The sequence below is a fragment of the Macrobrachium rosenbergii genome, chromosome 59 (genome assembly GCF_040412425.1).
Source record: "Macrobrachium rosenbergii isolate ZJJX-2024 chromosome 59, ASM4041242v1, whole genome shotgun sequence".
Taxonomy (NCBI): domain Eukaryota; kingdom Metazoa; phylum Arthropoda; class Malacostraca; order Decapoda; family Palaemonidae; genus Macrobrachium; species Macrobrachium rosenbergii.
In genome coordinates this window covers 10,454,433-10,469,194 of record NC_089799.1, presented here as the reverse complement: position 1 = coordinate 10,469,194, position 14,762 = coordinate 10,454,433, and the positions used below count along the sequence as shown (strand labels likewise).

General features: G+C 43.3%; 1 protein-coding gene across 1 annotated transcript in view; it reads left to right on the top strand.

Annotated features, from left to right (window-relative positions):
* The window catches only part of LOC136837473 (acylphosphatase-2-like), a 275,757-nt gene that overhangs the window by 249,684 nt on the left and 11,311 nt on the right, over window positions 1-14,762 (top strand). The window contains exon 4 of the mRNA XM_067102262.1: window positions 11,940-12,049. Coding sequence (XP_066958363.1) covers window positions 11,940-12,049 — 110 coding nt within the window. The remainder of the gene's footprint in view (window positions 1-11,939; window positions 12,050-14,762) is intronic.

The following is a 14,762-nucleotide window of genomic DNA, read 5'->3' as shown; positions in this document are numbered from 1 at the left end:
ACGAATCTCCTAAGGACGTCACAAGTTTCTGATTACAAGAGGTTGGCAGCTCTACTGATTCAGGAGTTTGGAGATTCCCTGTCATGCTGCTTCTCCTCCTTCTCCCTGGTTCTATGGACAGCACCAAGGCTTGAAATCTTCCTCTTGTCAAAAATGCCCTACGATCTCCATGAAGAAAGCCTTTAAAGGGAGTCGGAGAGTGGCTGCAACCTCAAGAAGGAAGCAAGCAAGACTGTTTCTCTTTGCCTCCCTTTAAAACTATTGGGAAAGCAGGAATGTGGTATGAGACCAAGGAGCCTATGGGGTTAGCTCCTCCATCTTCTGCTGGCTCTGATTTTTTTTTCTAATCTGGTAGATTCTCCAGGAGACTTTTCTTCATCAGCCAAGGCTTCTTGGGGAATGAGTGAACTGGACCATTTCCTCAAGGGCCTTTTAGAGTTGCTGGAAGTGTTCAACTTTATGGATTGGTCTCTTGGGGCCTTGGCCAACAGTCTTCAAGAGGAATTCAGTGTATGGAGGACTTTCAGCAGTGTGTTGTCTTGCCTGGACAAAGCTGTGAGGGACGGTTCGATGGAGATCGCAGCCCTGTTCGGCACTGGTATACTCAAGAAGAGGTCAGTCTTCAGCTCTTTCCTCTCTAAATCGGTGTCTCTCTTCAGAGGTCTTCCTCTTGTTTGCTCCTCTTTCCCCCACCTTTTCCCTCAGAAACTGGTAAAGGAGATTTCTCCCTTATCAGAGAAGGCTTCTCAGGACCTTTTAGCTCAGTCATCGAAGAGGATGAGACCTGCTGTTCCTATTGCTAAGAAGGAGAAGGCCCCTTTCAGGAGCCCTTTCGTGGTCATCCAGATCCTATTTTTCAGCAAAAGACCTGAGAGAAGATCCAGGCCTTCAGGACTCCCTTCCAGGAAGACTCAAGTGAAAATCAAGTCCTCCAGACTCCAGTGGGTGCCAGACTTTACAGTTACCGCCGAAGCCTGGGCACAGAGAGGGGCGGATGACTGGTCCCTCTCTGTTTTGAAGAAGGGTACCTCATCCCCTTCAGGGAAAGTCCTCCCTTGACATCAACTCCCAGGAGTTATCGGCGAGATACAAGGGATCCTGTGTCAAGGCAAGCCCTTCTTCAGCAGTGGATCAAATGCTAGAAAAGTCTGCCATAGAACCGGTGCAAGATCTTCACTCCCCAGGGTTTTACAATCGGTCTTTTTCTTGTTCCAAAATCCTCGGGCGGGTGGAGACCGGTTCTGACGTGAGCTCCTGAACTTTTTCGTGATCAAGAAGAAGTTCAAGATGGAAACGACCTCTTCAGTTCTTTCAGTCTCTTCGTCTTTGGATTGGATGGTGTCCCTGGACCTTCAGGACGCTTACTTCACATTCCCATCCATCCTCCTCCAGAAAGTTCCTGAGGTTCGTGGTAGAGGCAGAACCTTTCAGTTCAGGGACTCTTTGCTTTGGACTCTCCACAGCCCCAAGTGTTCACGACCATTCTCAGGAATGTGGCTCACTGGTTGCACTTAGAGGGAGTGAGGATATCAATGTATCTCGACGATTGGCTGATCCGGTCCAGTTCAAGGAAAGTTGTCTGGAGGACCTTTACTTAACACCTAAAACTGGTCCAGTCTCTAGGACTTATTGTGAACCTCAGAAGTCTCAGATGATTCCTCAGCAGGAAATTGTCTACCTGGGGATTCTGATGGATTCTCGGGGTTTTCTAGCCTTTCCATCCCTGGAAAGAATAGATCGCTGCCTAGAAAAGGTGACAGACTTTCTGGAGGAAAGACATTGTTTCGCGAGGGAATGGATGAGTCTGCTGGGGACCATTTCTCGCTGGAACAGTTCGTTTCTCTGGGAAGACTTCATCTAAGACCTCTTCAGTTCTTCCTGATGGAGAATCTTGGGATCAGAAGTCCCAAGACTTAGTCAACTTTCCTTCCAAATTTCATCTCTGGTAAAAGAGGATCTCAGTTGGTGGTTAGACCCAAAGAAAGCTGGGTCAAAGGACTGTCTCTTCAGTTACGACCCGAGCCCTCGCCTAGTGTTGTTCTCAGACAGCGTCGAGTCGGGTTGGGGAGCAACACTAGGGGTAAGAAGAAGTGTCAGGCACCTGGGAAGGAGAAGGCCTGGCACATCAACAAGAAAGAGCTGACAGCCATTCATTTAGCTCTTTCCAGATTCGAACTTCTGGTCTCAGGACAGGTAGTTCTAGTCAACTCCGACAACACCACAGCCCTGGCTTATATCAGGAAGCAGGAGGGACACATTCCTTCTCCTGTACATTGCAGCAAGGAACCTTCTGTTGTGGGCGAAGGAGAGAAACATCGTTCTCCTCACCAGATTTGTTCAGGAGAAAGGAATGTGAGGGCGGATCTGCTCAGCAGAAAAGATCAGGTTCTTCCCACAGAGTGGTCCCTTCATCAGGAGGTGCAAGCTGAAAGCTTATGGTTCCTGTGGGGAGACCTCATATAGACCTCTTTGCAACCCATTGGAACAAGAGGTTGGAAAACTACTGCTCCCCAATCTCGGACCCCAGAGCAGTAGCAATAGACGGCCTTCTCCTAGAATTGGAGGGTTAGACGGGTATGCTTTTCCCCATTCAAGATCTTGGGAGAAGTGGTCAGGAAGTTTCAGTTCGTCAGAAGGCACCAAGCTCACCCTGATAGCCCTTTTGGCCATCCAAGACTGGTTCACAGAGGTACTGGAATGGATGATAGATTTTCCCAGGTCGCTTCCTCTCAGGAGCGATCTTCTCAAACAGCCCCACTTCGACAGATTTCCACAAGAATCTTCCCGCTCTGCAAAACCTAACTGCCTTCAGACTGTCGAAGGACTGGTCAGAGCGAAAGGTTTTTCGCACAAGGCTGCTAAGGCTATCGCAAGAGCCAGAAGATCTTCAACCTTGCGGAGTCTACCAGTCGAAGTGGGAAGTCTTCGAAGATGGTGCCGATCTAAGAAAGTTTCCTTCCAGTACCTCTGTAATGGAGATTGCGGATTTCCTTTCTTCCTAAGGGAACAATGTAACCTGGCTGTTTCCACAATTAAAGGGTTACAGGAGCATGCTGTCTTCAGTCTTTCAGACACAGAGATCTGAATATCTCGGAAAATAAAGACCTTCACGATCTTATAAGGTCTTTTGAAACTTCTAAAAATAAGTCCCCTAAACCTCCCAGTTGGAATTTGGACGTGGTCTTGAAGTTTTAATGTCTAAGAAATTTGAACCTCCTCATCTGCTTCCTTCAGGGATTTGACCAGAAGTCACTGTTTCTTTTGCCCTTGCTTCTGCCAAAAGAATAAGTGAAATACAAGCCTTGGAAGGTTCTGTAGGTTTTAAGGAAGGACTCTGCAATCTGCTCCTTCAAGCCTCTTTTTTAGCAAAGAATGAGAACCCTTCAAAACCTTGGCCAAGAACCTTTTTGAGGTCAAAGGACTCTTCAGTCTTTCAGGACAGGAGCTGGAGGACACTCTGTCCAGTCAGAAGCCTTAAACATTATTTGGAAAGAAAAAATTACTGGGAGGCCTTCGAAAGTCTTTGGTGTTCTGTCAGGATCCTTCAAGAGCAATTTCCAAGAATGCCCAGGCTTTTTTATTAAGGATATTATCAAAGAGGCTCATCTTTCATGTAAAGATGAGCATTTTCAGCTCCTAAGAGTGAATGCTCATGAGGTGAGAGCAATAGCTCTACATCTCTGGCTTTCCACAAGTCTTGGTCCTCCAGTCTATTGTGGACTCAACATACTGGAGATGTAACTCAGTGTTTGCTTCTCATTATTTGAGAGATGTTAGTGTGACATATGAGAAGTGCTTCTCTCTAGGAGCTTACGTATCCGGCGGATTCGGTGCTGGGACAGGAGCTGAATCTAATCCTATTTAATTTAGTGTTAGTTGTTTTTTAATTGTTTGGTTGTGTTTTTATGGTTGGTTGAAAAGAGGGTGTTGCAGTTCTCTCTCTTTTCATCTCTTATCACTAACAAGGTTAGGCTTGGTCAGGTGGTCGGTTTTGGTTGTTGCTCCTTGTATTTTTATTACCTAGCTCTGTCATGTAAGAGGGATAGCCCCCATTGATATGATTCAGGTAGAGGCTCTGTCTTGTAAGTGGGTTAATCCCCATTGACACGATCCATAACAGGCTCTGTCATGTAAGTGGGTTTCATCCCCATTGATATGATCCAGAAGGGCTGTCAGTCTTAGGTCACATCCTCGCTGAAGCTCTTGAGGCATGCAGACTCATAGACAGTATCCATGAAGTCTTCTGCCCAATCAGGTAAGAACCATGGTTTTTTGTTTATTCCTACAACATATGTTGTTTTCCCGTTTTTAGTTCTTAGCTGTCTCTTGCCCTCCTCCAAGGGTGCCAATCAGCTAAATATATATCTGACGGGTAAGTTGCATGTACAAAATGATATTTTTATGATAAAATAAAGTTTTGTACATACTTACCCGGCAGATATATACGATTAATGAGCCTCCCAGCCTCCCCTCAGGAGACAGGTGGAAGAGAAAATCTGATTGAAAAGGAATGGTTCCTATTCCCGCCACCCAGCGGGCGGGTATGGTAGATCACCTGACCTACCTGTCGCGTGTGCCGCGAAATTTGAATTTCTGTCGGGAACGTCGGAGACTATAGCTAAGTATATATCTGCCGGGTAAGTATGTACAAAACTTTATTTTATCATAAAAATATCATTTTTTTATCAACGATCTGTTTTCAGGTCATTCTTCAGGTAAATTCGGTTTCTTCTCTCGAACTCAACCAAGCTCTCTATTGAATCTAGCGGACTTGCCAGCCGGGACAATGAAAAAATCACTGACTTCTCATGAACCTGGCTAAGTTATGCGACAACTGGCAGTCAAGTAAATTTAGCGTTCAATGTTTGGCTGAATATCTCTACAATCACTTAGCTAGGATTTGGTAATTCTATCATCCAATAAATTGGTGCAGTACCCAGTTTTCCTAATACACTCTGTCCAACTCACTCCACCCAAAACGTTCTCCACCTGCATCGTCATCAACAGGGACTCCGGTGGCCAACCCCAGTGTATCTTCTCTTCCTCCTACATCCTTCTCCCCTTTTCAACAGGTTTCTCTGTTCCTCAGTTAGGACGGGTTTTTGTGGTTCGGGTTAGAAACTTTGTGAGTCCACAGGGGTTTTCCCCCTATTGTTCTTCCTCTTTCAAGCAGAACTCCTGATTCCTCAACATCCACTGTTATTCAGTCTAGTTCGGGGTTGGCGGGTCAAGGTTTTCTCCGTTTTTCTGAGGTGGGCGTGGTTTCACAGGTGTGGCTGGCTTCACATTAGCTCCACCTTGTTTGTTGGGGAGTCGGGTTTTGCAGACCCTTCACATGACCCACAACATGATTGCGACTGATCCTCCAGGTGTTGTCTTGCGCATGCCCAGGTATTTCCGTGTTCGGGTTGACTGATCCAGCATTTTCTAGGTGTCACCCTGCTCTCCCTCTCCTGTCTGGCTTGGTCGGATCTTTCCGATAAGGATTTCTCTTCCACAGGAAAAGGACACTTCAATTCTCCTTTAATGAGAACAGTAGTCCCTCATGGTGGACTTCATTCATTCCTTTATCCACAGTCAAGGCTCAGAAGAACCTTTTCAACCTAATCAGGCAATGTTTGCTGTCGCTTTTGGAACAAAACCAGTAGTTGCCATTGGCCCATGCAAAGAACCTAACTGGTTTGGCGTGTCGAGCAGCCATTGAGGAGGCGGACTACCACTCCCATCTGCCTGGGTCAGGTTAGGCAGGATTCCATTCACTTCCCACACTCGAAGGGTTTTACAAGGTTCTTGGTAACCCTTCTGCTCCAGGGGTTCCCCAGGGTCCCTCCAAATGAATCATTGGAAGCTCTTCTGTCTTAGGGTCCTTTTTGAATCCAGTCTTTCCTCACTCCTCCAACAAGACATTTTCGTTTCTCAGTTAGCTTTCACTCCCATTCGATGTGGATGTTATCCGGGTTAATGGGGTTCCTTAAACAAGATGGATATTCTCCGGCTTCATGTTGTTCTAACCTCATCACTTGTAGTGTCAATGGGTTTGGCCTATCAGGCAAACATTTCGGCCGGATTACAACTTTCTTTTGGTAAGAAAAGGAGGACTTCTTTCTGAACCATCTGCCTCCGCATTATGACCCAGAGGGGTTCTGTTCAGGGCACCATAGTGGCCAGCAACTCTTTCAGGAAGAAGTGTTTGTTTTGGTCAAATTCTGTTTCTCATCTCCAGCTGTCGAGTGGCAAGCAATGATTCCAGTGGCAGCACAAACCCAGATCACCTAGAGGTTCTAGGATGACATCACCATCTAAGCGGACCGTTCCAAATCACCCTTTAGGTCCCTAAGAAAGTCCGTTCCTCATCCAAATCTTCAGTTCCTGCTTCAATCCAAACCTTACCTTAGACGGACTCGGAAATAGGTTCACGTTCCCCACATCTGCACCTTATAAAAGCTCCATTCTGGAAATCCTGGAAGAAGTGTCACAGTTGGGCAAGGTGTTAAGAACAGGGTTACAGAGTCCCTTTCGCTCTCTCCTCTCTATCCAACTCACTGAAAAACTCATCTTCCCAGTTATTCTCCTTCCTCTATGGAATAGCTGAAGAGCAGCAGAAATCGAGTATTTTGGAGAAGGGACATTAGAAGCCGCTCCTTCTTCCCCAGGTTTTACAGTCAGATTTTGTACCTCATTCCAAAGTCAGGAGGATCTTGAGACCCATCATAGATCTTCTCGAGTCTCAAATGGTTTATCATCTAAAAAAGTTCCATGGAAACTTCTCTTTTTGTTGCTCTGTTCATGTTCTTACCTTTGGATGATTTCAGTGGACTTCAACACCATATCTCCAGGTTCGGTTCATCAAAATCTGTGAAGTTCCTTCGATTCTGAGGTCCAACTGGAACATTTCAGTTCAGAGTCCTCTGCTTCAGTCTGATTTTACCTCATCGTCTTTCACGAGGGTGATGTCTCCAATTTCAGAGATAATGCATTATCAAAGTTTCAGGATCATCTTCTACCTCCATTGGTTAGTTCAGGCTTTGTCAGTTCCATCTACCTGGGCTTTTGCAGGCGAGGGACTTCTTACTAAACTTGTGTCACCAGTTGGGAATTTGAATCAAGTCTTGGAAAAGAGTTCTTTAATTCCAGCTCAGACAAAATTTCCTTCAGGAATAGCAGATTCAGATCGTCTTTTGAGGCTTTCAAACGGAGGGGCGAGTTCTTGGCAATTCTGAGCCAACTGGAAACTTTCAGATCAGACAGAGCTCAACCTGTGAGCCTATGGAACAGCTTGTTGGGCAGGATGGCCTCTCTCTCCTCTAATTCCAGGGTCTTGTCTCACCCCAGGCTGTCTCAGGAATCGCTGGGACTTTCGGGAAAATATTATGTTAGTCTGGGGCGATTCTTGCCTGAAGGATATGATGGGAACAGTGGTAAGAAGGTTATCGTCTGATCATCACTGAGATTGGACTCCCCATTCAGATGTTCCATCTGTACACAGATGCCTCGGATCAGGGTTGGGGACCTTATCCTTCCCTGGAGGAATGTCAGGCCAGGGCCTTTGGATCAGAGTCTGGATCGGAGGAGTCCATCAACCACAGGAAAAGAGCAGTAGAAGAGGCTCTAAGTTTACATCAGATCAATTAAGCAACAGGACTGCAGCACTTTTTGCGACAACAATTAATTTGTCAGTATCCTCAAGAAGGAGGGGTACAAAAAAAAAATTGACCAATTTCGCACAACAATTCTTGCTCGAGTGCCACAGGACTACTCTCATTCCCCAGTTTGCATCGGGAAAACTCAACGTAGCGGGGCTCAAAACCACAAAAAACTCAAGAGGTTTTAGAGAATGGACAAAGTGCAGGATAAGTGCAACTTCTATTGAAGAAATGGCCAGCAACAATAGACCTGTTCGCAGACACAAGACAAATTTTCAGCCTCCCAGATACTTCTCCCCAGTAGAAGATCCCAAATTCAGGATGGACGCAATGCTGCCCTTGGAACAGCATTGGTCCATATGCAGAAACATTTGAATGATTCAACAAGTGTTGATGTAGCCTAAGAACTCCATCAACACTGAAATGCGTTGATTTGCCTTTCTGGCCTTGACCTTGGTTCCCGGACCTTCACGATTTTTTGACAGATGTTCGGTTTTCCTTCCAGAGAGTAAAAAGATCTTCTCAGACAGCCACATTTCCATCACTTCCTGAACCTCCACGTGCTGAAATAAAGCTGTGTGGAACTGTCCAGTGAGCAAACGTCATGCCGGACTCTAAAGGCAATCGCCAACTGTCTTTTCTGTCAAAGATCAACCAACAATATACACAGGCCAAGTGGGCAGTTTGTATCACATGGTGAAACAAACCAAGGTCATCGTGTTCAAAAATAGAAAAAACTTTCTCCAACAAACAAAAGGAAAGAAAAGAAATTATCGTACTCTCAAACGTCGATTCAACAGATCAATGCTTAAACATTCCGTTTCCATCTTCACAAGTCGACCCAGGATACTTCATGATCTCCTAAGGTCTTTTAAGATCCAGAAGCGGCCAGTTCTTCCCCTTTGGGCACCAAAGTAAGTTTGCATATGTAAAGACTGGGAGGTTTCTTAGGTCGTCAGAAAGCAATTAACAAACTGTCGTTAAGGCAATTATGTATTATTTCTGGACATGGCCACAACCAAAAAGTAGGAGAAATTCTACTGTTTCAAGAACTGCCATCCTTCTCAGGAAAGATATTTTCTGTCCTACCTGCCAGAATTAAGTAGCTAAATTTTGGACAGAGAAGAATCGGGCCCCCACCCCAGGCGTTTGTAGAGTAACGTCTTTGGAAGATTTGTTAGGAGTGACATCAGAAATGCTGTTATGTCCAGTCAGGGTGCTGAAAGTTTTATTTTCACCACAGAAAAGATGTTGCCTCGCCCGAGAACGTTATTGTTTCTCCCAGATGTCCTTCAGTTCGAGAAAAAATGCTATTACTTTTTCTTAAAAATTCAACAATCATCTAAATTCTTGTTTTGGAACCATTGAACTCCTCTAAGGTGCCCAAGATGCTCATAGTATTAGAGGGTGGCGACATCATCAGCATTTCTCAGAATTCTTGGTGTCGGCTTCTTTTTTTTTGACAAGTCAGTATCTGTTTTAAAACTTTCTACCCTATGAACATTCAATTTTCGTCGGAGTGGTTACTCGCTGGGTCCTTTTTTTAATTCAATTCTTTAGTAAAGGGTAAATTTTAAAATGACATATAGGGCCAGGTTGGACAGCGTAAAATAGGTAAGTAGAACTGTCAGTGAATCGAACATTCATTTATGGAAATGTTAAATTTCAAAATTCTGAGGTTAGGTAGAACAGGTGGTTTGTCAGCTTGATTTATTCAGGTTTGCACATGTCGATCGGCAGAAGCGGCTATGAATGGGAAATCAGACTGCACATTCAACTTATCCTTTACATGAGAGGCTTTAGCCACATGGGAGGCTTAGTCGTTCCCCTCCATGCATTGAGAGGCTACCAATAGCCACATGGGAGGTTAGCCAGGCTCCACTACATGAGGCATTGATTAGCCACATGTGTTTGTTTTATAGAAAACTTGGGAGGTTTTCTTTGAATACCACATGGGAAGTAGCTGCGACCCAGACAGTACCTGATCGAGACTGACGTTATGGGTACTCTCCTTTCAGGCATCCCCACCTGCCAAGTGGACAACCAGGTGAGGTTTTCAGTTTATATGCATAGTAGACAATTAATGAGTTACCTGCTTTTTACTTGTTGTAGGTCGGTCTGACTTAATTGAACCCACCTCCATTAAATTTTGTTGTGAGCTAATTCAGGTAAAATTCAGGTGGTGTATTGCAATATGAAGTTTTATAATAAAACTAATGTTGTCACTTACCTGACACCTGAATGACATTGTTTCTCCCCCAGTCTCTGAGTTATTGAATGAATCACATTTTTGGCCATTTTCAGCGGGACTTGCAGCTTTGTTGCCAGAATACCACAGGTAACTCATTTGACAAGATTTTCCAGAAGAGTTTGTAACGCTGACAATTAATTACCACTTAGTAGAAGTATGGGGATTCCTCAGACTGGTAGGATCAAGCTAATTCAGGTGTTCAGGTAAGTATTACAATATTAGTTTTATTAAGAAAACTTCATTTGAAAAATTTCATGTAACTGGTAGATTAATTTCTCTTCTTGCCAGCTCTAGTATTCTGTGGGTATTTCTTCTTTCATTTTAAATTTTCTTCAGAATTATTCTAACTAGATTTAATGGAGTGTTGTTGTATTTTGTCCATTTCATACAATCCCTGTTAGTTTTAGCACACACTGAGGCAGCCAAAAATTGGACATAAGGGGATGGCAGAAAACACAGATGTTGAAAGAAGGTCAACTAGAGGGAGTAGAACAGCAAATTGGATTCATGTATGATATTATGTCTTGCTTACTTGTAGATCGTAGATATATTTTGAAACTCTCAATTCATTTCATTAGAGTAGCTACTGTACTGTAGTTGCACTTTGGTGAACAACACATGGAATGTACTGCTAATTTTCTCTCTCACTTAGATTTGATGTAGTAATTGCTCCAGGAAATAGCTGATTCAAGTATTACTGCTTTGTAAATTTTATGCCTTGTTCTGATATATTCTTTTCTTCACATTTATTCCTTTGATTTATTTGCCATCGTTACATTGCACCTAGTATGTATATACTTAGGTGGCCCTATTGTTAAATCATCTATATTCAAAATGTCCTAGCAGGGAAAGCTCAGTTTTAGTTTAGAGAACTTGGTAACATTACATTATAGTTACTGGTAAGTAGTTATGGTAATGATATGATCATTTAGTCTAAATGCATAATTCTGTAGCTCCATCTACTGTACTGTTTTTGTGCTTTTCATTCAGTCTAGCTAGTAATACACATTCCTAAATGGAAGGTCTATCCAAGTAGTGTCATGCAATTGCAGGTTACTCCATAGGTGTTGGACATGACTAACCTGTATAGGGTGCACCTCACTTCCTGATTAAAAAACACAGTGATGCTGCTTGGTAATTCTCTAGTTAGGACTGGTGATAGTTTTTCTTTAGATTAGAGCCCATTTCACAGCCAGAAAGAAATCCTTCATTGCATTAATCATCATTTCAAAGCCTTAAGTTTTGCTTTCAAACCACCATTTCAACCTGGTTTGCTAAAATAATTTCAAGCTAGCTAGAATAATGATTTGTTCCACATTCTTCAGAACAATAAGGGCAAGATTTCTTTAGGGACATGAACAAGAAGCTCTGAGACTATTGTGCAACTTGAAGTGCTTCAGCAGATAAGGGAGTGGCATCATCATTTATCAGCCAGCTGCAGCTCAGCCTTAAATAGTCTAGCATAGAGTATAGGTTACATTCTTGAACAAAAGCCTCTCTTAAACATAGGGTAGTGAACATTGCATCAGAGGAATGACTTGTGTGTTGGCCTACTCAAGAGGGTACAGAGTTTATTTGTGACTGATCAAACAGAATTGAGGTAACCCACTATCTGGAATAGGTGGAAATGAAAGTTGAAAAAAGACTGAATGTTTTACAACTGTCTAAAAAAACAGGGGGATACAACTTCTCTTGTTCTTGTGTTTTGGTTGAGCACTGTTGCTGTTTTCTAACAACCTATATAATGCCAGACTTGAAGGGTAGAACCAGAATAGCTTTTTTCCACTGATAAGAAAGACTTCAGAAGAAATAATTAGTACTGTACACCTTTTGCAGTATGGGAGAGCAGGGTTATTGTAGCCAAATTATAAGCAGAGATCCTCTTTGATTCTTTGCACAGTGACATGCAGTATTTTAGGCAGTAGTTTCAGATAATGAGCAATTTGTTATGCCAGTGTTTTCAATTGGTAAGAGGTTCAGGTGATTTATTTATTACTTTGTCTTTTATGGATGCATATTTGTATAGCCAGTTTCTGAATTTTCAGTATACTGAGGAACAGGGAACCAAATTAGGGTTGCGAGGCTGGTGCATGAACACACGTCATGGCACCGTGCAAGGCCAATTACAAGGACCTGAGGGAATGGTTAAAATTATGTATGTTTATTCTTTGGAGCATTATACAGTACATGGCTTACTTACTAACTGTAATGTAGCTTTGTGGTTATTTTCATCCATTTAGATTTAGTGTGATTAATCTTTTTTACCCATCCCAAGATATGCACATTAAAACTTTTGCATATTTGTGTTAAAATTTTGAGTTTTCTTCATACCAGCACCATAAATCATCCTTCTATGATTAAGAAAAGTCAAGTTTATAAATATTGTCATTTCTCTCATGATCTCAGAAAAAAGGAAATTAAAATGTATATAGTTGTATATTCTTTCTGATGAAGTTTTCATTTTGCCACCTTTTGTCTATTGCCTGAAGTTTAGTTTGAGAAGGTGCTCATTCAGAGAGAATGTACTCATCCATATATACATATAAGTGTAGATTTTTTCCATGAAAAGTCAAATTATTATTGCCATCATTACATAATATTTCAGCATGGCAAGCATTCTTTTTATGATATTTTTTTATTTTTCTAACTACTTTATGTGTTTTTCCTGTTCATGGAGTCAGTGCAATAGATGCTTTTTATACTTACAAAATCACTATGAGTTTTTCTTTGCAAAAATTGTAAAACATCGTCAAAGCAAGATCTTTTGATTTGTCCTTGTATTTTTATACCTGAAGCATCACTCATGTCCTCAGTTGGAAATTTATTACATTCCCTCACCTGAAGAGGAGAACCAAATAATAAGGAAAATAGAAAACCATACTATAAAAATAGTGGTCTTCAATGTGCAGTAGTTTCTTGATTTACAAGGGTCTTGTTCTGAATTAGGTCTTCAGTTTAATTTTCATATACTACACCAGTAATTTGAATTTCTTTTACCACAAACCAACATCACATTGCCTTAGCTTATTCCTGTGTTGTGTGCAAATTTCAGACACCATTCTACTGTGCAAAACAAAGATCAGTAGCTCAGGTGGGTCAGCATGTGCACATCCCTTTTAGCGTGTTTAGTTAATTAAATTTCTTTGTGTGTTTACCAGTTAGTTAACTGCCTCAAGAGAGTCTTAGACTGTAGGAACTGTTCAGTGTTACCATTTCCGTGGAACCTCAGCTTGGGTTTGAGAGATGCCCTAGTAGTTTTTTCACCAGACTGGGTGTAGTTTCATAAGGTTTCTCTATTTACCACTGCTGAGCTTTTGAGTCTCTTTTTAATTTCTTGAATTGTTGTTTGTAACTGATTTTGATGGTTTTATTTTTGTACATGAAACTTACCCGTCAGATATATACTTAGCTATAGTCTCCGACGTTCCCGACAGAAATTCAAATTTCGCGGCACACGCGACAGGTAGGTCAGGTGATCTACCCATTACCCGCCGCTGGGTGGCGGGAATAGGAACCATTCGTTTTCTAATCAGATTTTCTCTGTCGCTGGTTCCAGCAACATCTGTTGTTGGTTCCTCTGCTTAGATTTTCATTTTTCGCTTGCTGAGGATTATTTTGGACTGACCTTTGGTGACGTATTGGATCTTTGGCTTGGCATACGCTTTTGTGGACTGTTTTGATTTTGGCTTTGGTATTTTCTTAAGAATGTCTGATCAGAGTGTTGCACCTGTGTTTCGTGTGTGTTAGGTCTGATTGTAAGGTGAGACTACCGAAAGGTAGATCCTCACACTGTGTGTTGAGGTGTAGGGGAATGATTGCTCTATTGAGAACACGTGTGTTGAATGTGAGAATCTCACTGAACTGGAATGGAAGGCTTTGAACTCTTATGTGCATAAGTTGAGAAGGACAGAGTTAGGAAGGCTTCTTCCAGAAGCTCTAGTAGGTCTCTTTCTAAGGAGGTAGATTTAGAACCTAACACTCTTCCAGATTCTCCTGTCACTCCAGTTGTTTCAGCTCCTTCACCCTTGTTCGAACCTGTGGATTCGTCATCGGAGATGGCTGCTATGAAGGCTACGATCCGCAAGATGCAGTTGCAGATCGCGCTATGGAGGAAAAGAAAGTGATAAGTGATAGTGATTTGTGTAGTGTCCCCAGTGTAGTGGAGGGGCGTCTGACCGGCTCCGCAGACGCTCCTAGGCCTAGACCTCTTCCAAACTCCCAGACCCAGTGGAGGAGGAATGTCGACAGCCGCAGGGGATGAAGAGCTCCCAACGTCAGGCGTCCCTTCGGCAGCGCCTGTTGACGCGTCCCAGGCTGCCTTAGATCGCGCCGAGAAAAGGGATCTTAAAAAAGTGTTTCTCTTCTTCTGCTTCTTCGTCTCCTAAGCGTGGTTGGAGTTCGGCTGAGGAGTCGCGTCCTTTGAAGAGGACTTGGAAGGCTCCTAGAGGAGACGCTCAGATTCTAGCCCTGAGTGCTTCCTGAAGGTTCTGTTTTGCAAGAAGAGAACTCAGAAGATCTTCCTCCTCTTCTTCTGGTGTTCAGGAGTCCACCAAGCAGATCCTGGTTGGCCTCCAGGCTCAGCTCGCTGCTCTTGCTGGCTCTTTATCAAAGAGCTCCTCTCGTCGGAAGGATGCCTCTCTTCGATCAAGTCCTCCAAGAGACTCTCTTCTCCCAGCAAGTCGTCTTCTAGGAAGCGTCTTCTCCTGTTAAGCGCCCCTCCAGCAGCAGGCGCTCCTCTCCTTCCAGGCTCTCCTCCTGGTAGCGCTCCTCTCCTGCAGGCGCTCCTCTCCTTGCAGGCGCTCCTTCCTGCAGGCGCTCTTCTCTGGTAAGGCGCTCCTCTCCTGGTAGGCGCTCTTCTCCTGGTAGGC